Source organism: Bos mutus, chromosome 5 (genome assembly GCF_027580195.1).
Source record: "Bos mutus isolate GX-2022 chromosome 5, NWIPB_WYAK_1.1, whole genome shotgun sequence".
Lineage (NCBI taxonomy): Eukaryota > Metazoa > Chordata > Mammalia > Artiodactyla > Bovidae > Bos > Bos mutus.
In genome coordinates this window covers 9342784-9364171 of record NC_091621.1, presented here as the reverse complement: position 1 = coordinate 9364171, position 21388 = coordinate 9342784, and the positions used below count along the sequence as shown (strand labels likewise).

Sequence of the window (21388 nt, the reverse complement as noted above, 5' to 3'; positions counted from 1 at the left end):
GCAGAAACCTTTGCCATTTTTTTTTCCTCTGTTGTTATTTCCCAGTGACAAAACAGGCTCAGGCTCAAAGTAGGCACTCCGTAAACTGTTGTTACTAATAACAGAACAAAATGTAATGACTGACATTGTTAGACTTGAGGTTTGTAGGAGAGAATAAATATATAGAGAGTGCCATGTATAGTGTTTTGTATGGAATATGTGTTCAATTATAGTTCCCCTGTCTCTTATTTATACTGCAACTTAAATCTGGGCAATAGTTCGAAATCACTGAGGTAATGAAGCATATGTAATTATTATTAAATATACAGGAACTTTATTATTGTAGGAAAAAAGTTTAAAAATCCAGAAGGTAGAAAAAAAAAAGGAGCACTTGCTGATCATTTTGACAGGATGGCTGTGTAACTGTTTGGTCCAGTGGAGACTGAAAGTAGATGTTTGTCACTCCCTAGCACTGCCCCATCCACAGTTCAGCTGGTCTTAAAGTTAACTGTCGAATAATCTTTGTAAAGGGGAGTGATTCATAGTGAAATGAACCAAAGAGCCAGAGCACTGAAAGATTCTGCATCCAGGTAGGATGTGGTGCATTAAAATTTACTGTATTTTTATCATCTCTTTTCTCCAGTCTTACTAAAATTTAATTTATTCATCTTAAGAAATAAATTTCTGTGTACATGCCTTGGGTCTATAAACACACACTTGATGATACATTTTGACGAGGTACCAGTGCTGTCAGAGTAATAATTCACTTAACTTAAAATCATGTATCCAACAATCTCTACTTCATGGAACACAGCCAAGAAAAAAAAATAAATGAAGTAAAAATGAAGCAGGAGGGGAGGTGAAATAGTATATAATTAGGGACAGTACAAAGCACCTACTGTGTGCTAGCAGCTACACAGGTGTTTTTTGTGTTTAATAAAGGGTTTCTTAGTCACCAAAATGGATGATAAAGTCCATACACTGAAGCTTACATGTATCATCATATTTTTGAGGTTGTCTCACCAGTTAAATTTAATTTTCCTTGATAATTAATGATATAATACTTTTGTAATATTAAAGTACATTTGATTAACATCAAATATGTCTGTCCTAATATGTTGTTAACCAGTATTTTATATTTATGATACAGTTGAGATGTATGACTCATCTATACCACAAGACTTTGTATTGAAAATTATACCAATCTCTTTTAATGCTGGACTCTTACAGAGTCTGAGGTTTCTATATATAAAATTTGTTACTATGGCCATATGAATTGTATTTTACTATAACAAACCATAATTATTGCTGAAAGTTTAAAGTCAGGCAATCTGAGTATTTTGACTTTAGGTAGTTAGCCCAAAAATCTGGAGTAAGAGAGTTCAAAAGTTAGTAAAGACCTCAAAATGAGTGAGTCTCAACCACATGTAAGGAAAATGATGATATTAAGAACAAGTGAGGTAACATGCCTAAGACCTACAGCCTTCTGGCTGGTAAAGCTAGAATTCCAGCCTGGGGAATTTTACCCAGTGTGATTTTACTACTTTAGTTTAAAGGTGATCTTCATTTCCATATTTTTCAAATCCATTTGACTAGTTTTCTTTTTCCTCTTCACTTATTATATTTCATTTTAGAGGAAGAACTTGCCCTTTTTCTTTCAATGTATGTCCTCCTAGGAAACCTCTTAAGGAGGGTTTGCCCTTAACTCTAACCCCTCCACTTCCATACACAAACACATGGGCACACTCCCCTTCCATCGGGGTGGGGAGTACCTTAACTGTACCCCCTGCACTTCCACACACACACACACGGGCACACTCCCCTTGTCGAGCCATCCATTTCCATTAACCAGATGGTTAGGTGAGTTAGGGATGCACCTAATTAATTAATGGAAAAGCATAGTACCATAAGTTTGGTGGTTCCTAATAATGTTTCATCACTTTATTATTTATGAATGCTATAATCTAGAAAATACAATAGCCGGTAAAAACAATGGGATTACAGACTCTCTTCAGAAGCAGTCTTAGAGATTTTACCCTGAGGATGCTGAGTCCCAGGAATATTATGACTTGCCCAGCATCACTTAGCAAGTTACTAATTATGGCAGCTGGCTTATTGTCACAGAATTATTCATCCCAATCAAAAAGTGAGATTTCAAAAATGGGCCCTTGGACATTTCTTTCTTGCCCTGAAAAGACATAATTGTAGACAGTATTTTCATTGTTTCAACAGGGGGATGGTAATTATTTTCATTCATGACTTAATTATCCATTTGCTTCATAATTACCTATCTTAGACCATCTACAGTTTGTTAAATGTAGGAAATTTATTTTACAGCTCTATGAAAAGGTTGCTCTTCTTCTGACAAATTTAGGTGAGTAGAACCCTGTTAATTTCATGATACATTATTGTGGTCTGAAAAATGCCTTCTCAAAGAGTCGTATCTGAAACACTGCTGAAAAGAAGCATTCCCTTTATTTTGAATTGTGTACAACAATTTGCTCTTTGCTCTCAATAGGACATGTTAACTATGTCTAAGAGCTGGGAGAATCTTTCCTACCTAAAGTTTTAAAAGCTCCCACAAATACTATCCTTTCATGAACTAACACAATTTAAAGTAGGTTTTCTCTTAATGCCCCAAAACTATAACATCACAAAAATACATGTGTATGAAGTACCTATAATCATTTAGGAAAGGAGTCATTTGCTACAGCCTACAATTTTCATTTAATTAAAAACATAGCCAGTCTTCATGGCATATAAAATCATAGCAAAGTTAGTTGCTTTGAAGACTAGGAGTCTTTTACCAGGAATATAGGCAGGCTAACTATCACAGACATTTGTAGAAATATTTATCTGAACAGTTACGCCTAAGACCCTGTAAAGGACCAGAGCAGTCTGGTGCCAGCTGTAAGCTGTGCATTCACTACATTTTCAAGACAGAGGAACTGTCCCAATTTCATTAATGAGATATTAGTCATTTTACTCTATGCAGTCTGTGAAAATTATATGCTCCCACACAGAACCTGTTTTAGTGCATTCCCATATGTAGCTTTTCCAAAAGGGGAAAAACACAGAGGTGTTTTTATTTATAATAACCATTATAATAAAAGATGCTGTTTATTTAGCCCTTCTATGTGCCAGATACAGAGCCAGGCACCTGGCACATCTCCTGTAAAGTCACAGAAATCTTCCATCACCACCACTCTTTTCCCCAAAAGATAAAAGTTCATGTCCACAGAAGAGATAACTGCCCATTGATACAGTCTTTGTCCAGTGGCAACTTGATGCAGGCTGGAAAAGATGCTGATGGAGATCCAGCCCTGGTCAGTCTGGTCCATCTGGGAAACCACCAGTTGATTGATGACCTAGGAGACCTTCCTGTGTAACCAAGAATTCAGTAGCAGAAATGAAATGAAGCTAAAGCCCTAAAGCAGCCTTTGTCATTTCTTCCCTCCACAGGAGTACAGCCTTGTTCTGAAATGGACATTTAAACCATTTAAAATAAGATTCACTTTGTCTCTCCCCTCCCTTCTCAGATATCCTCCTGGGAAGCATTTTGAGTTATCATTTGTGGGAAAGGAATTGATGAAGTAAAGTGGTAAATGAGCAACTAGAAGCTCAGGGAATCTACGTAGAAACAGAAAGTACTGTTGCATTAAATGCATTTTCTTTGATGTTGTTTGAGGTGAGGATGGAAGTCCTAGTGAAGGAGAAGTGCATTTGACGTGAGATTTCAGGTTGGAGGACTGAGCCATATTTTTGGCTGTATCACAGTGTCCAAAAAGCATTTGCTGTATGGACGTTGAAATATGAGGAGATGAGAATTGGTGCCTGACTGAGGTCAGGAAATTATAAAACAAAGATGCTAGTAAAAGCTCTAGAGGTGAAGTCATCTGGGTATTTGTACATGAAATTGAAAATGATGCTGGATGAGGGTGACAGGTAAAGGAGTCAGATGCTCATTCTGAGATGGGGGTCTGACTTCTAGTCCAGTAGCACTTCACATCACAGCAGAAATAGAAGTCAAGACCACAGAGTTATTAGGAGCTGGGAGGGGACCTGAGCCCACACAATTTCCACCTATGAGGTGGGTCCTAAGAGCAAAAGAAAGGCTCCTGCAAAGAGCCAGGGCTAGGCATGTGGTGCCTTCAGCCTGGCTGTGTCTGACCCAGGCTCTCGGGGCATCCTAGAACAGAGGAACAAACCACATATCCCCTCCCCTCAGACAAGTGTAGCCATTTGCCACCAAACCCTTGTTGGGGCTGGTCTGGGAGCTTGAGGATCCCATGGATGGTCCATTCCATTGCACGCCATCTATGGGTCTCCTGCAGCCTCCTTGGACCTCCTGTGCACCCACCCTGTGTGTCTGGAGAGTGACAGAGGGAGCTGAGAGGAGTCAGACGCAGCCTCTCTCAAACTCTGCTCCCCTTGTGTCCACAGAACAGCCTCGCACAGAGTCCGAGTGGGAGAACAGCTTCACCCTGAAAATGTTTCTTTTTCAGTTTGTCAATCTGAACAGCTCCACATTTTACATCGCGTTCTTCCTCGGAAGGTAAGAACCCCGTATCTCTGCACATCCTGGGGCTAGGAACAGCACGCAAAGGTCATTGACCAGGGATGACAGAGAAGGCAGCCTTTAGAGTAACTTCATAAAGTATAAAAAGATCAGTCTCCTTTCTTTTACCTTCCCATTCCCGGGATGGCCTCTGTCAGAGCCCCTTGTACCCTTTCTTGCTAAGGTGAGTAGAAAAAAATAGTTTGCACATGTGAAGGATGAGTGTAACTCTTGCAGGCTCCATCGGTATCTGAATCAGGCCCCTGGATCTTGTACCTGTAAGAGCAGGTGACATCATGGAGGACGGCGGGGAGCATGTCCTATGTCCCTGACCGCACAGAGTGGGGAAGGATATTCACATGGGAAAGGGGGCTAACCCATGCTGAGGGAGCCTGGGTTACTTCTGAATCCAGCAGTTCTGAGGATCTGGAGTGGCCATGTCCCATGAATTCCATCACCACGAATTATGTCTGTGGAGACGAGAACCAGGGAAGAGCCAAGTGTTGGGTTTTGGTGAACAGGATGAGCAGCCTCTCTGCAGTTTCTAGCTACTTGATGGCATTCTAGTCAAATAGTTTTCTTTAAAAAAAGCATTACTAATGTTCCAAAAGATCAACTGTACCCAACCTGCTGTTTACACAACAAGCACTTGATATTAAGCAGAAAATGTTAAAAGTTACAGCATGCAGCAAAAACTGGCCTCTGTGGTCAGCAGCCAGGCAGAACAGCCAGAAGAGAAATACCCCCAGAGAATTCCAGAAGTTGCCATTATGCCATTTCTGGGGAGTTTTCCTAATTCCATCAGACCTGTTCCTTACTGCACCATAATCTTCACTGGAGGATGTGCTAATCTGAATATAATCTTCATTGAAGGCTACAGGATGCTAATGGCTTGTTTTTCTGTGTGTGTTGAAGATTCACAGGACACCCAGGTGCCTACTTGAGGCTGATAAACAGGTGGAGACTAGAAGAGGTCGGTATTCTCCCATCACTCCTACTTTCCTACAGAGTTATATTAAACAGCCTGAGGGCAACTTTGTGCAGATTAGAAAGCAGACAGCCTTTCTTCCCGTCCATTGATTCTTGAATTTCTGTGTTTGCTTACCTCGCAGTGCCACCCTAGTGGATGCCTTATTGATCTCTGTATGCAAATGGGTATTATAATGGTGCTAAAGCAGACCTGGAATAATTTCATGGAACTTGGCTACCCGTAAGTACCTTAGGTATCTATACTTGAGAGGCAGCATGTCTCTTGGCTATTGGCTTGTCTATTGGCTTTTCTAGGTGTGGCAAGTAAGATAAGCAATGCAGACTCAGCAGTTAAGCCCATGCATATTATACCTGGAGCTAGTCTTCATGCTTAGATATTCAGAGACAAATGATGAAAGTAATAAACATGGGCCCTTTTTGAAGATTTAGCACAAACTGCATGAACAAAAGTGAATATTCTTTAAGAAGTCTCTGTGGACCCCTAATATTGGATATCCACTTCCAAGCTGCTTTAAATGATGACACATTAACTGGATCTCTGTGTCTACTCCCCAGCCTCTGCAATAAATCACAAATGGTCATTTTTTAACTACTTTAAATTCAGACTATGTAGAAAAGGAATACCCCCCTAAAAATAGGATTTAAAAAAGAAATTGGATTATTTCTAAGTCAGCAGATCTTAACCAGTTAAAACTGTTATTATCACTAATAACAGTTTATGTTGATGGCAATGGGCAAACATTTGCATCAGTTTTTTAAGGATAACCTTGAATTTGGCTGTGTTTACTCAGTTATGGTCAGTTAAGTTTTAAAGGGACATAAATCAACAGCAGTTCTATTTCTGCTTTAATTCTATACATATAGGTTTCCATGTCAGCTCAGTGTCCCCATAGAGAATTCTAGGTTTCAGGGAGGACCACTCAGCCAGAAGGATTAGCTGGAACTTATCGCTTTGGAAAGTCATCTCTTAGCTCCCTGTAAGAACCAATGCCAGTAATTTTCTCTTCTCAGATTTACTTTAGAAAACTTCTTCCAAGTGTTTCATGTTTTCTATAAAACTTTTGAAAAGATAAAGCATAAAATTTAAAAAAAATTAGAAGCATATTCTCCTTTAAAGTATGATCCATAACTTATCAAAATGTCATAGACATCAAGGAAACCATACTTATCTTCTATGAATATGGACATAGAACAATATTGTGAATTAGGCAGAATTGTCTTTGATACCCATTTTCTTATTTAATTTCACATTTTTGTTTTGGCATTGGTACTCTCAGATACCCCTCAGCTTTCTCCTTGCCTCCTACAGCATACAGACCTGATTCTTCCCGCACATTTCTTCAACCCCATTCCATATTATAAGATGCACTTCTGAACACTGCTAAGGTTAAATGTACTAACCTCACCAATGTAAGCTGCATTTTACTAGGAATCAGAGCCCCCACTGAGTTCAAGCCAAAAGCAGACAAGTCCAGTTGTAGACCTGCAGGCTTCTGTGTGCCAGGAGAGGAGGAAGCCTTTGTGGGTTTTCAGACTTTCTAGGATCCTCAAATCAGTTTGCAGGTCAGCACCCCATGGTAAGACTGCTCATGCCTCCTTAAATAAGCCAGCAAGGCCAACCCCTCTTCTCCTCAGAGGTCTGAGTGTTGCCTTTACACTGGAGGATCAGTTTATCAACATTCTCCTCTAACCAACCCTCCAAGGCAACACTGAATAGGAGACAGTTTTGTGAATGATTAAAATAAGTTCATCCATCATTCTGTTCACTTGCAAGTACAAGTGCTTGAAGTATAGCCTCCATTGTTACTTCCTTCCTAATCCAAGGCTTTAGCTCCTAGAAAGCCTGTCCTAAATTTTTTTAAACTATTGCTCTATATTTTAACTCTACTTCTTATTACTTAAGTCTTATGATCAGTTATATATATATATATATTTTTTTTTAATAAATTGATTTTGTTGTGCAGGTTAATTCAGAATTGGTGGACTAGAAGAAAAGTACGACAAGAACATGGGCCTGAAAGGAAAATAAGTTTCCCACAATGGGAAAAGGACTACAACCTTCAGCCGATGAATGCCTACGGACTCTTTGATGAATACTTAGAAATGAGTATGAAAATAGTCTATTTTATTCTATTTTAAAAATTTTATTGAATTTTAGTTGATTTAAGTGTTGTGTTAATTTCTGTTATACAGCAAAGTAGTTATACATATGTATATTTCTTCATATTCTTTTCCATTATGGTTGACCATCGGATATTGCATATAGTTCCCTATGCTCTAGAGTAGGACCTTGTTTTCTGTTTTATCCTATTAATTATAAATGTGAATTTTAGCTCTCTGCTGCTAAGTCACTTCAGTCGTGTCCAACTCTGTGCGACCCCATAGACGGCAGCCCACCAGGCTCCCCTGTCCCTGGGATTCTCCAGGCAAGAACACTGGAGTGGGTTGCCATTTCCTTCTCCAATAGCTGTATTTAACTAGACATATACCATTATTGTTGAGGCTGACAGTGTGGAGGGATTCTTGAGCTAAATTCAGAGGAAGGGTATCTTGCTTTAGGAAACTTTATTGATAGAAATAGTGCCAAGTCACTTCACATTCTTCATGACATTGTGTCCTTTCCCTTGCAATAAATCACCAGAAAAAAAAAATGAGCTGAAAACCTGGAGAAGCAAAGAAAAAGGAGTGATCACTCATGGTATGATTGATTCATTCATTCAGCACATATCTTTCTTTTTGATTGAAGTATAGTTGATTTACAGTGTTAGTAACACAGTGTTGTGTTAGTTTCAGGTGTAAAACAAAAGGACTCAATTATGCATATATATATATAAAAGAACAGATATTCTTTTTCATGATCTTTTCCTACAAGACATTTACTATAGTTCCCTGTACTATATAGTAGGACCTTGTTGTTGATTTTATATATAGTAGTTTGTATCCAGCAGACACTGGAGATACAAGAAGGAATGAGGCGCAATCATAGTTCTCAAAGAGCGCTCCATGGCGGGAAGTCAGAGATGTGAAATGTTAAGTGCAATAAAGTAGCAGAGATGCTGCAGGATGAGTTGCTAGCAGGTAGAATGGGCAGTCATTTCTCTTGGAAAGGGTGGCAGGAATCTGGGAATGTATAAGCTTAATGCTACACTTCCATTGAAGGAATCTCACTTCTCTGTAATCAAACCCAAGCTGTTTATTTTACCATGTATCTGAGAGCATGGACTTTAGAAACAGATTGCTGCTGTTGTTCAGTCACTGAGTTGTGTCCTACTCTTTGCAACGCCATGAAATGCAGCATGCAAGGCTCCCCTGTCCTTCACTATGTCCCAGAGTTTGTTCAAATTCATGTCCATTGAGTGATGCTGTCTAACCATCTCATCCTCTACTGCCCTTCTTTTTTTGCCTTTGATCTTTTGCAGAATCAGGCTCTTTTCCAATGAGTCAGCTCTTATTCAGGTAGCCAAAGTATTGGAGCTTTAGCATCAGTCCTTCCACTGAATATTCACGGTTGATTTCCTTTAGGACTGACTGGTTTGATCTCCTTGCAATCCAAGGGACTCTCACAAGTCTTCTGCTGCTGCTAAGTTGCTTTAGTCGTGTCCGACTCTGTGTGACCCCATAGACAGCAGCCCCACCAGGCTCCCCCATCCCTGGGATTCTCCAGGCAAGAACACTGGAGTGGGTTGCCATCCCAGCCCCTCACTTATTAACTCTGAAACCTTGGGCAATTGCTTAATGTCTTTGTCTCACTTTCCACTTCTCTATCATGGGGATAAAAAGAGTAACCCCTTCAGTGTATCTTTGTGTGGACTAAATAAATTAATGCATGGGAAGGGCTTAGAACAATACCTAGCTCAGAGTATGTACTGGATATATGTTAACCATGTCATTATTATTTTTCTTTGTATCTTTGTATCTTAAGTTTTAAGAAAAACTTGAACTATCTTAGCAGATTCAATGAGTGTGGATAGATTTTCTTGTTGTTTTGGGTTTTTTTTTCTAATTATGTTTAAGCTCTGAGACATTGGGGTGGAAGTGGGAGTAAGGGATGGGCAAGATGCATTAATTCTGAAAGAAGCAAATGTTTTTGGGCAAATCTGAAAATTAAAGGAGTGGTAGAAGTGATGCTTAATGTTTCTCCTGGTGATTAGAGTTTCAATTATTCGCTCATGTCCTACGTATCTACTGGTGTTTTTAGAGTTTCAATTATTCGCTCATGTCCTACGTATCTACTGGTGTTTTTAGAGTTTCAATTAATTATTCCCACGATTAGAGTCAATTATTCTCACCCTACGATCTACTGGTGTTTTTAGAGTTTCAATTATAGGATGGCATAATGGTATAACCTGGAGAAGAAATCAATTTGGGCATTAATAATAAAACTTAATAAGATGAATTCATTAAGAGAACTAACCACTTGGAGGTCTCTTAATGGATTCTTCTCCCATAAAGAAGGAAGTGAACAGTAATGTTGGTATATAGAGTGCTTGAAAAGAAGCTGTTATGGGGTTAGAACTGGTAGTGCTCCAAATACCACAGTAGCTTTGCAGCAAGAAACAAATCTCTGAATTATCACAAGAAGACTAGTGAATACTAATTGCTCGCTTCTGTTCTTGTTGTTTTTTGTTATTTTCTTAATGACCTTCCTGCTTTGTTATATTTTTTAAAATGTTTTCATTGAAGTAGAATATAAAGTGAGAAAGGCATATAAATCAAAAGTGGATGTATCAATGAATATTCACAAAATTGCGCATGGATACGTAGGTGAGGAGTTAACACACTACTGGCATCAGACCCAAAGCCGGCCCACTGCCTGGCTTTGAAAATCATTCTGTTGGAAGACAGCAATACCCATTTATTTACATATTATCTATAGTTACTTTTTAAATTTAATTTTTATATTATAGTTGATTGACAGTGTTTTGTTAGTTTCGGGTGTACAGCACAGAGGTTCAGTTACACACTGTTGTTTCGTTGCTAAGTGCTATATGACTGTTTTGCCACCCCATGGACTGTAGCCCCCCAGGCTCCTCTGTCCACGGGATTTCCCAGGCAAGAATACTGGAGTGGGTTGCCATTTCCCTTTCCAGGGGATCTTCCAGACCCAGAGATCAAACGTGTGTTTCCTGCATTGGCAGGCAGATTCTTTACCAGTGAGCCACCAGGGAAGCCCCTCAGTTATATATGTATATATAGATATAGATACATATCCATTCTTTTTCAAATTCTTTTCCCTTATAGATTATTACAGAATATTGAATAAAGTCCCCTGTGCTATACAGTAGGTCCTTGTTGATTATTTTATATATAGTACTATGAATATGTGAGTAACAAACTCTTAATTTATCTCTTCTCCCCAGCTTTCCCATTTGGTAACCATAAGTTTATTTTGGAAATAAGTTCATTTGTATCATGTTTTTAAATTCCACTTGTAAGTGATATCATATAGCATTTGTCTGTCTGACTTATTTTACTAACAATATTCTCTAGGCCCATTCATGTTGCTGTAAATGGCATTATTTCATTCTTTTTAATGTCTGAGTAATATTCCATTGTATATATGTACCACATCTTTTTTATCCAATTCTCTGTCAACAGACATTTATGTTGCTTCCACATCTTGGCTATAGTATATAGTGCTTTGATGAACATTGGGGTCATGTATCTTTTGGAATTATGGTTTTCTATGGCTATATTCCCTGGAGTTGGATTGATAAATCATGTGATAGCTCTATTTTTAGCTTTCTAGGAAACCTCCATACTGTTCTCCATGGTGGTTGTACCACTCCCACAAAGCATATAGGAGGGTTCCCTTTTCTCCACACCCTCTCCAGCATTTGTTATTATAGACCTTTTGATGATGACCATTCTGACTGGTGTGAGGTGATACTTCATTGTAGTTTTGATTTGCATTTCCCTAATAAATAGCAATGTTGAATGTCTTTTCATGTGCCTGTTGGTCATCTGTATGTCTCCTTTGGAGAAATGTCTATTTAGATCTTCTGACCATTTTTGATTTGGTTGTTTTTTCCATAATAAGCTGCATGAGCTGTTTGTATATTTTGGAAACTAATCCCTTGTCGATCACTTCATTTACAAATATTTTCTCCCATGTTGTAGGTTGTCTTTTCATTTTATTGGTGGTTTCTTGTGCTCTGCAAAAGCTTTTAATTAGGTCCCATTTATTTTCATTATTCTAGGAGGTAGATTCAAAAATATATTCATGTGATTTATGTCAAAAAGTGTTCTATGTTTTCCTCTAAGAGTTTTATAGTATCTGGTCTTATATTTAGGTCTTTATTCTTTTGTATGTAGCTGTCCAGTTTTCCCAGCACCACTTATTGAAGTCTTTTCTCCATTGTATAGTCTTGCCTGATTTGCCATAGATTAATTTACCATAGATGCTTGGGTTTATTTCTGGGTTTTCTGTCCTGTTCCATTGACCTATAATTCTGCTTTTGTGCCAGTAACATACTATTCTCATGACTGTAACTTTGTAGTATAATCTGAAGTTGGGGAACCAGATTCCTCCAGATCCATTTTTCTTTCTCAGGATAGCTTTGGCTATCTGGGGTCTTCTGTGTTTCTATACTAATTTTTAAGATTTTTTTCATTCTAGTTCTGTGGAAAATGCCATTGGTAATAGAAATTGCATTGAATCTGTAGATTGCCTTGGGTAGTATAATCATTTTGATAATATTAATTCTTCCAATCCAAGAACACAGGGTATCTTTCCATCTGTGTGTGTCATCTTCATTTCTTTCATCAGCATCTTAAGAGTTTTCAGTGTTTTGCCTTTTTGGTAGGCTTATTCCTGGGTATTTTATTTGCTTTGATGTGATGGTAAATGGGATTATTTCCTTCACTTTCTGATCTTTTGTTGTTAGTATACGGAAATGCAACAGAATATACTGTTTCCTGCGATCTTAACCGAATTCATCAATAAACTCTAGTAGTTTTCTGATAGCATCTTTAGGGTTTTTTGTGTACAGTATCATTTCATCTGCAAATAGTGACAGTTTTACCTCTTTTCCAAATTGGATTCCTTTTCTTCTTCTGATTGCTGTTGGCTAGGATGTCCAGAACTATGTTGAATAAAAGTGGTGAGAGGGGACGTTTTTGTCTTGCTCCTAATCCTACAGGAAATGCTTTTAGCTTTTCTCCATTGAGTATGATGTTAGTGGTGGGTTTGTTATATACGGCCTTTATTCTGTTGAGATATATTCCCTCTAAGTCCACTTTCTGGAGAGTTTTTATCATAAATAGATGTTGAATTTGGTAAAACATTCTATTAAAATGATCACATAGCTTTTATTTTTCAGTTTGTTGACTCAATATATTGCACAGACTGATTTGCTCAGGTTGGCTTTAGGCAGTCTATCTGCTGATGGCTAGAGCTACATTCCCATTCCTGTCCAATTCTTTGCTACCCTATGGACTGTAGCCCACCAGGCTCCTCCTCCATCCATGGGATTTTCCAGGCAAGAATACTTGTGGGTTGCCATTTTCTTCTCCAGGGGGTCTGCCTGACCCAGGGATCGACCTCAGGTCTTCCACATTGCAGGCAGACTTTTTACCCTCTGAGCCACCAGGGAGTCCTTAAGGCATCTCAACACTGGGACCTACCTGCTGTTGAATGGGGCCAGGTCTTGAGAAAAAAGGCAGCCTGCAGCAGAGCTCACATCAGTGAATACTCCCCAGTACTTCTTCCACCATTGTTCTTGTCCCCACAGTGAGCCACAGCCATCCCTTGGAGATCTTTCACCCCAGGAGGCACTCCAAAGCCAGAAGGTAGGTCTGGGCCAGGTTCCTATGAAGTCACTGCTTTTCCCTGCCCAGTGCACATGAGACCTTGTTTGTTACCTTCTAAGAGTCCTGTGAAGTGCCTGGGATCAAGATCCACTGGCATTCAAAGCCAAATATTATGCTGAGGGTTTCTCCTCCCAGTACCAGATGCCCAGACTGGGGATTCTGATGTGGAGCTCAGAACTGTTACTCCTATGGGAGAACCTCTGTGATACAATTATTTTCTCTTTCTGGCAGGTATGGGATTTGATTATACCACAAAAGTGCCCCTCCTACTGCCTTGTTGTAGCTTGTCTTTGGATACAGAATATGTTTTCTCATGGGGTGTAGTCTTTTTTGTTGATGGTTGTTCAACGGTTGTGATTTTGGTGTTTTTATGAGAGGAGGTGAGCTCAAGTCCTCTAAATGGTATCAAATCTTTTTCTTTTTCTGTCATTGATTTTTAATTCTGCTGTGGTATTTTAGTCATTTAATATATGCTGAGATTTGTTTTATGCCTCTGCATATTTCTGTTTTGATAAGTGTTTAAAGTGTGTTCTGCAATTGTTGAGTATAATCTTCTGTGTCTATTAGTTGGCAAGTTTAACTGTGTTGTTCAAATCTTACATTCATGTCCTATTAAACTTTGTCTATTTCCTCTACTAGTTACCAAGAAAAGAGTGTTAAAGTCCATAGTCATACTTGAGAATTTTATCTTATGCTCCTTCTAGTTTGGTCACTTTTTACTTTATATACTTTGAAGCTGTATTTTTATGTTCAAACAGTTTAGGATTATTCTATTTTACTGTTGAGTTGAAATTTTATCTTAAAGTCATTCTTTATCTATAATAATGTAATATTTTGAAGATGTGATGGGCAAGCAGCTAAGGACCTAATTGTAAAACCTCCCCAAGGACAGAACTGAGCCTCTGTGGTCATTAGCAGAGAAAAAGGTCCACCCTGTTCTCGGTCACAGCCAGGCAGGTGGACTGAGCTTTACAAAAACCATACCCAAGGACCAACTTGGCTTAACTCATGACCACACTGATCATCTCCTTCTTTGCTGCAAAAGAACATCACTAAGAGCAGAGATCAATAACTTATTCTTAAAGGGCTAGACAGTAAATAATTTTGACTTTGGGGGTCATGATGCAAGATTGAGGCTATTATATTTTAAATGGTTGTATCAGTTCAGTTCAGCTCAGTGGTGTCGGACTCTTTGTGACCCCATGAATCACAGCACGCCTTGTATTTACATAACTACTTAAAATGTAAAAACTATTATTAACTCACAGGTAGGTTTAAAAAAAGAAACAAAGCAGAGAGTTATCCAGATTTGGCCTTCAGGCTATAATTTGCTGACCCTTGATCTAGAACTTTAATATGTCTGGCATACAATAGAAGTTACTAGACTCAAAGACTATTGAAAGAAGTAAAATAAGTATAAATTCTTAACTGGGGTAGGTGTCTGCTACTTCAAAGATGAAAGCAGAAGTGCGTGTGGTCAAACACCATGAAAAATCAAGGAAATGTGGTATTACATAAAGAAAAATAAGTGGTAAAGAATTCAAAACAGGTGTACAGAAAATCATTGAGCTACAAAAAAATCACGGGAAGGTAATTCAATGAACTTGCGAATAAAATTAATGAACAGAAAGAGTCCTTTACTAAAGAGATTGAAATTATAAAAGAGAACCAAACAAATTCTGGAGCTGAAGAATTCAGTGAATGAGATGAAGACCACATGGAAAAAAGAATAAAATGATTGGAAGATGCTGCTGCTACTAAGTTGCTTCAGTCGTGTCCAACTCTGTGTGACCCCATAGACGGCAGCCCACCAGGCTCCACCATCCCTGGGATTCTCCAGGCAAGAACACTGGAGTGGGTTGCCATTTCCTTCTCCAATGCATGAAAGTGAAAAGTGAAAGTGAAGTCAGTTCAGTCAGTTGTTTCCGACTCCTAGCGACCCCATGGACTGCAGCCTACCAGGCTCCTCTGTCCATGGGATTTTCCAGGCAAGAGTACTGGAGTGGGGTGCCATTGCCTTCTCCGACAGTTGTGTCTGCTGCTAAGTCACTTCAGTCGTGTCTGACTCTGTGTGACCCCATAGACATCAGCCCACCAGGCTCTCCTGCCCCTGGGATTCTCCAGGCAAGAACACTGGAGTGGGTTGCCATTTCCTTCTCCAATGCATGAAAGAGAAAAAGTGAAAGTGAAGTTGCTTAGTCGTGTCCGACTCTTAGCGACCCCATGGACTGCAGCCTACCAGGCTCCTCCGTCCATGGGATTTTCCAGGCAAGAGTACTGGAGTGGGGTGCCATTGCTTTCTCCAGACTGGAGGATAGGAATATTTAGAAATAACTTAGAGATAATACATAGAGATAATTCAGTCAAAAGAAGACAGAAATTAGACTTTTTAAAAAGTAAAGAAAACCTATGCAAACTATCAGATTCAATCAGACAAATCTGAGAATAATTGGTATATCAGAAGAAAGTGGGGCGGGGGGGGTGGGATGGTAGGGGCCAGAGAGTTTATTTAAAAAAATAACTGGGAAATTTCCAAACCTGATTCCTCTGCCATCTTGATTTAGGAACCTGAGATCAAGTTGCCAGCATCCACTGGATCATAGAAAAAGCAAGAGAATTCCAGAAAAACATCTACTTCTGTTTTAGTGACTACACCAAAGCTTTTCTTTGCCTGTGTGAATCACAACAAACTGGAAAATTATTCAAGAGAGGACTACCTTACCTGCCTTTCTCTAATTATTAGAGAAATGCAAATCAAAACTACCATGAGGATTAGAATGACCATTATCAGAAAGTCTACAAATAATAAATACTAGAGAGGGTATGGAGAAAAAGGAATCCTTCCCACACTATTGGTTGGAATGTAAGCAGCCACTATGGAAAACAGTATGGAAGTTCCTCAAGAAATTAAAAATGGAGTTTCTATATGATCCAATAATCCCACTCCTGGGCATATAATGGGACAAAACTAGAATTCAAAACGATACATATACTTCTATGTTCATAGAAGCACTATCTATAATAGCAAGACATGAAACAACCTAAATGTTCATTACCAAATGAATGGATAAAGAAGTTATGGTATATATATACAGTGGAATACTACTCAGCCATAAAAAAGAATGAAATAATGCCATTTTCAGCAACATGGATATCTAAAGTCAGTCAGAGAGAAAGAAAAATACCATATGATATAACCTAGAAAAAATAGATAAGTTTCTAGAAATACACAACCTACCAAGGCCGAATCAGCAAAAAATAGAAAATATGAAAAGATCAATAATGATTAAAGAGAATCAGAAATCAAAAGTCTCCCAACATAGAAAAACCACAGGACCAGACAATTTCACTGGTGAATTCTACCAGACATTAAAAGAATACAAATCCTCCTCACTTACAAAAAATTGAAGAGGAGGGAACACTCCCAAACTCATTCTTCAAGGCCAGCATTACCTTGATACCAAAGCCAGATAAGGATACCACAAGAAAAGATAACATTGGACCAATATTCTTGATAAACACAACTTCAAAAATTCTCAAAATATTAGCAAGCCAAATTCAAGAACACAATAAAACAATTGCATACTACAGCCAAGTGGGATTTATCTGTGATGCATGACTGGTTCAACATATATACATTTTAATGTAATATATCAGATTAATAGGATGAGATACAAAAATCATATATCTCAATAAATACAGGAAACATATTTGCAAAATTCAACATTCTTTTATGATTAAAAAAGATTGTTGTATGTGGCTAAAGTTGTTTGTCCTATACACAAAACTCTTGACTTTTGCCTGCCATAGCTCTGGAATCAATCATTTCTCCAAGGAGCCCTGGTTCCTTTTACTAGAGAATGGTATTTAGAAAACAAGATCTGTACTTGAGATATTATTACTGCTCCTAGGATGCCATTGCTTCCAGGCTCAGGGAGCAACTCTTTTTCAAGTGTCCTGGCCATCTTTCTAGAAAATATGTTACCTGTGCTTTGGGGGAAAATAGGGCTTCCCAGGTGGCACTAGTGGTAAAGAATCCACCTGACAAATGCAGGAGACTCAAGAGATGCAGGTTCAATCCCTGGGTCACTTACTTCAGTATTCTTGCCTTGGAAATCCCATGGACCGAGGAGCCTGGTGGGCTGCAGTCCATGGGGTCACAAAGAGTGGGACACAACTGAAGTGACTTAGCACATGCATTAAAACAGTGACATATTCAGACTACTAAGCTTCTGAAAATAGTACTGGAAAGCCAATACACTCTGTTCTTTTTCCTTCCCTAGTTCTTCAGTTTGGATTTACAACTATCTTTGTGGCAGCTTTTCCCCTAGCACCACTTCTGGCCTTACTGAATAATATAATTGAAATTCGACTTGACGCTTATAAATTTGTCACACAGTGGAGGCGACCTTTAGCTTCAAGGGCCAAAGATATAGGTAAGTTGGATTTGGGGATTTTTAAAAGAGCCACTAACTTTAGATATTTACATATAGTTTCCATGTAAGATGACTAAATCTTGCAAAAGAATAATTATATTAGCTTTAAATAATATTAGGTAACAAGTACAGTTACCTGTTTGAAAATTTATAATTTCCAGTGCTAGAGAATTTGTGCTTAAATAGATTCTCAGTTTGGTTGTTTCTATCCTAGGATGCTAGAATTTAAAAATTTGATTTATTACTACTTCCTTTTGAAAGTAGATCTTGCATTTGCTTCAGTTTGTTTTGCTCTTTCCTAAATGTCTGCCTGAGTCACAGGAAGCAGAGTCCCATTTTTCTAGAGGCAGAGATGGCTTTTGGTTTTTGACTAGAGGTGCTAAGTTGAACCAGGTGTCTTTTATTCATTTCTGCATTGGGTGCTTCATATAGAGCTGGCAGGTGCCCAGCCAGCATGTGTGGAAGAGAATTCAGTGCAAACGTTAGCTCAGTGGCCTCTTAACCTCCAGATGAAACAGACAGACATTCAGTGAGCACCTACCTTGGGTCATGCATCAGGAACTTGGTCCATAAAGATGAACTGGAAGGATCCTATACTTATCCCGAGGATCTCCTAGTCTGGTGACAGCTTGACACTGCATATGCCAGCCAGTCTTAGCAAATGGTATTTGGTACCTTATCATCAACCAGAATTCTCTCCTTATTTCTGAAGCTGATTGAGTTTTAAGTCATGAGTATTGGCACTTGCAATCAAACTCCTTCAGTGCCAAGGTGTTTGCAAGTAGAAAGTCTTCCTTCTGGTTGCAAGTATCAGTATTTGGAATGATGGAAGGACCCATGGAAAGGACTATTGAAAATTAGTTACCCCAGTTGTTTTCATACTTATTTGCCTCTGCTGTTGTATCTGGAATTAACTAACACTTCTCTTTGAATAGGAATTTGGTATGGGATTCTTGAAGGCATTGGAATTCTCTCCGTTATTACAAATGCATTTGTGATAGCGATCACATCTGACTTTATCCCTCGCTTGGTATATGCTTATAAGTATGGACCTTGTGCGGGCCAAGGAGAAGCTGGGCAAAAGTAAGTTTGCCATAAAGCCATCATGGAATCCCCATTCCCTAGCCATTGTATACGGTTGGACACCCAAACAGAAGCCTCTGCATTGGAGTACATGGGACACAAGTCCAGGACAAGAAGGCTTGTTGTGGGGGAGGTGGGATTATAATATAACAATACTTTTGGCCAAAGGAAACACATCCTGTTCTACTGAAGGGTTGGGAGTCATATAGATCATACACATTTTAGATGGAATCAAATGTGAGAAGAGCAATCAATCATTTTTCCCACTCTTGCCCACCATGAATTTAAAAATGTGTGGTATGCTGTGTAGCAAAAAAAAATAGTAGTACATGATGTATAGTTATGCCATTTTTATGAGTTTGTAAAAATATAATTTGATTCCCCTTGTGTCATTAGGTAGACTCTGCAAATTTTATATGGGAAATGTGAAACCACATGCCAGGTACCCATAAAGTACTCAATAAATACTTGTGGAATAAGTAACTGAATGCTTCTTTTCTGGCTACTGACTTGACTAGTGTCAATATTATCATAGGCAACTCCCTGAGAGGTCAGTTTTATAGCATCACCTCAGTGATCCCCAAAGCTGTATTTCTGGTCAGATAAAGCCTTGACAATATCGTAACATGTCCTCTAGCTTAGCTTCCCTGGTGGCTCAGAGGTTAAAGCGTCTGCCTCCAATGCAGGAGACCCGGGTTTGATGCCTGGGTCAGGAAGATCCACTGGAGAAGGAAATGGTAACCCACTCCAGTATTCTTGCCTGGAGAAATCCCATGGATGGAGAAGCCTGGTAGGCTACAGTCCACAAAGAGTCAGACACGACTGAGCGCAAAGGGTCGCAAAGTCGGACATGACTGAGCGACTTCACCTTCCCTTTGGGAAAAAAAGATATAAAGAGTCCTAACATACTTCAGTGGGAAAAAATACAACCACCCTGTTTGATTAATGTCAAAATAATCTAATTGTGGGGTTTAAATGTCTGTAGATTGGAGTGGAACGTGTGTTGGTGTCACAGGATCATTTCAGTGCCCCAGAAATCATCTCACTTGGGCTACTGCTTATTCACACAAGCAGCCCTGCCTCTTGGCTTACTGGTTTGAGCCAAATTAATTCGTCCTCTGTAGCTATTATAGTTCCATCAGCCCTCAAGGAGGACAGTGCCACCAAAGTTGGCTGAATTCATGCATGTGTAGTCTAGGTCCAGCTCACAATCCAGTTATTAGAGGAAATTTCTATAAAGTTCATTACTACACTAGCCACGTGTTTGTTAAACACGTATACTCTAGCAACTTTAGTGAGCATACCATCCCATTTTAAGAAAGATTTAAAAACTTATGTTGTACTATGTATCCACTTCTTTCTAACTGTAATGGTTGTCAACATTTTGTTCTTGACTTAGCCTAGAAAAGCTTACCTATGTTCAAACCACAGTGTTTTGATTCTCAAAACAATTCAGGGAGCAAGGACATGTATTATTACCCTCATTTTGAAGAGCAGAAAGAGATTGAGAGATTAAATCCAGAATCACAAGGCAGGACTCATCCTGAACCTCATAGCTCTCAAGGCCTGTGCCAATAAGCCATTATCCAACTCATCAATAGTCAACTCCGTGGGGTTTAAATTCCAGTGGTTATTCCCATTCTTCCCTTATTTCAAATATTGTGAAACCTGTCTTGTTCTGCTGCTGCTGCTAAGGCGCTTCAGTCATGTCCAACTCTGTGTGACCCCATAGATGGCAGCCCTCCAGGCTCCCCCGTCCCTGGGATTCTCCAGGCAAGAACACTGGAGTGGGTTGCCATTTCCTTCTCCAATGAATGAAAGTGAAAAGTGAAAGTGAAGTCGCTCAGTCATGTCCGACTCTTAGCGACCCCATGGACTGCAGCCTACAAGGCTCCTCCGTCCAGGCAAGAGTACTGGAGTGGGATGCCATTGCCTTCTCCGTGTCTTGTTCTAGAGGGAACCAAAAAACAAAGTAGCAACATTATGAACAATTAATAGTGAATCAATTCTTTAGACTTTTGGCAGCCTATTAGATTTAAGACAGTGTTCATAGTGATTAGAATTTATCTAAATAGCCTCATTTCAGTTTTATTGTGCTCTCCAGGCACTGCCCCCCCCCTTTTTTTTAAACAACTTTTCTTTTAACCTTTGCCACCTTCAATATTTATACATCTGCTTTTTAATCTTCTACTCCATTGTTCATTTTTCTTGTTTTCAAGTAGTTACATTTGTCTGCTTCTCCATGAATCTTATTTTCTGCCCCACCAGCTACTCTATTATCCTTTTTAGGTTTCTTCTTTTTCCAATTTAAAAATGCTTCGGAGATGACTGAACTCATAGAGGAACAGCATTGTCAGACTTTAGATGTCACAGGCTTCTAGGGTAGCACGTGCAGTCATAGTCAAATCCCACTCATGATTTAGTCCAGTTGTAGAAATGTCATATTTCAATTTAAATTGACCCTAAGTCAACAGTACTCCAACAATACCCATCACCTTCTCCAAACCTCCAGGTTTCCTTCAGGCCTCCT

At 39.1% G+C, this 21388-nt stretch overlaps 1 protein-coding gene across 11 annotated transcripts in view; it reads left to right on the top strand.

Moving 5' to 3' along the window:
- ANO4 (anoctamin 4) overlaps window positions 1-21388 on the top strand; it is a 439368-nt gene that overhangs the window by 384834 nt on the left and 33146 nt on the right. For all 11 annotated transcript variants that reach the window (XM_070370271.1, XM_070370269.1, XM_070370272.1 and 8 more), the window contains 7 exons: window positions 2317-2353; window positions 4423-4534; window positions 5453-5510; window positions 5650-5747; window positions 7492-7634; window positions 17623-17775; window positions 18711-18858. In XM_070370271.1, coding sequence (XP_070226372.1) covers window positions 2317-2353; window positions 4423-4534; window positions 5453-5510; window positions 5650-5747; window positions 7492-7634; window positions 17623-17775; window positions 18711-18858 — 749 coding nt within the window. The remainder of the gene's footprint in view (window positions 1-2316; window positions 2354-4422; window positions 4535-5452; window positions 5511-5649; window positions 5748-7491; window positions 7635-17622; window positions 17776-18710; window positions 18859-21388) is intronic.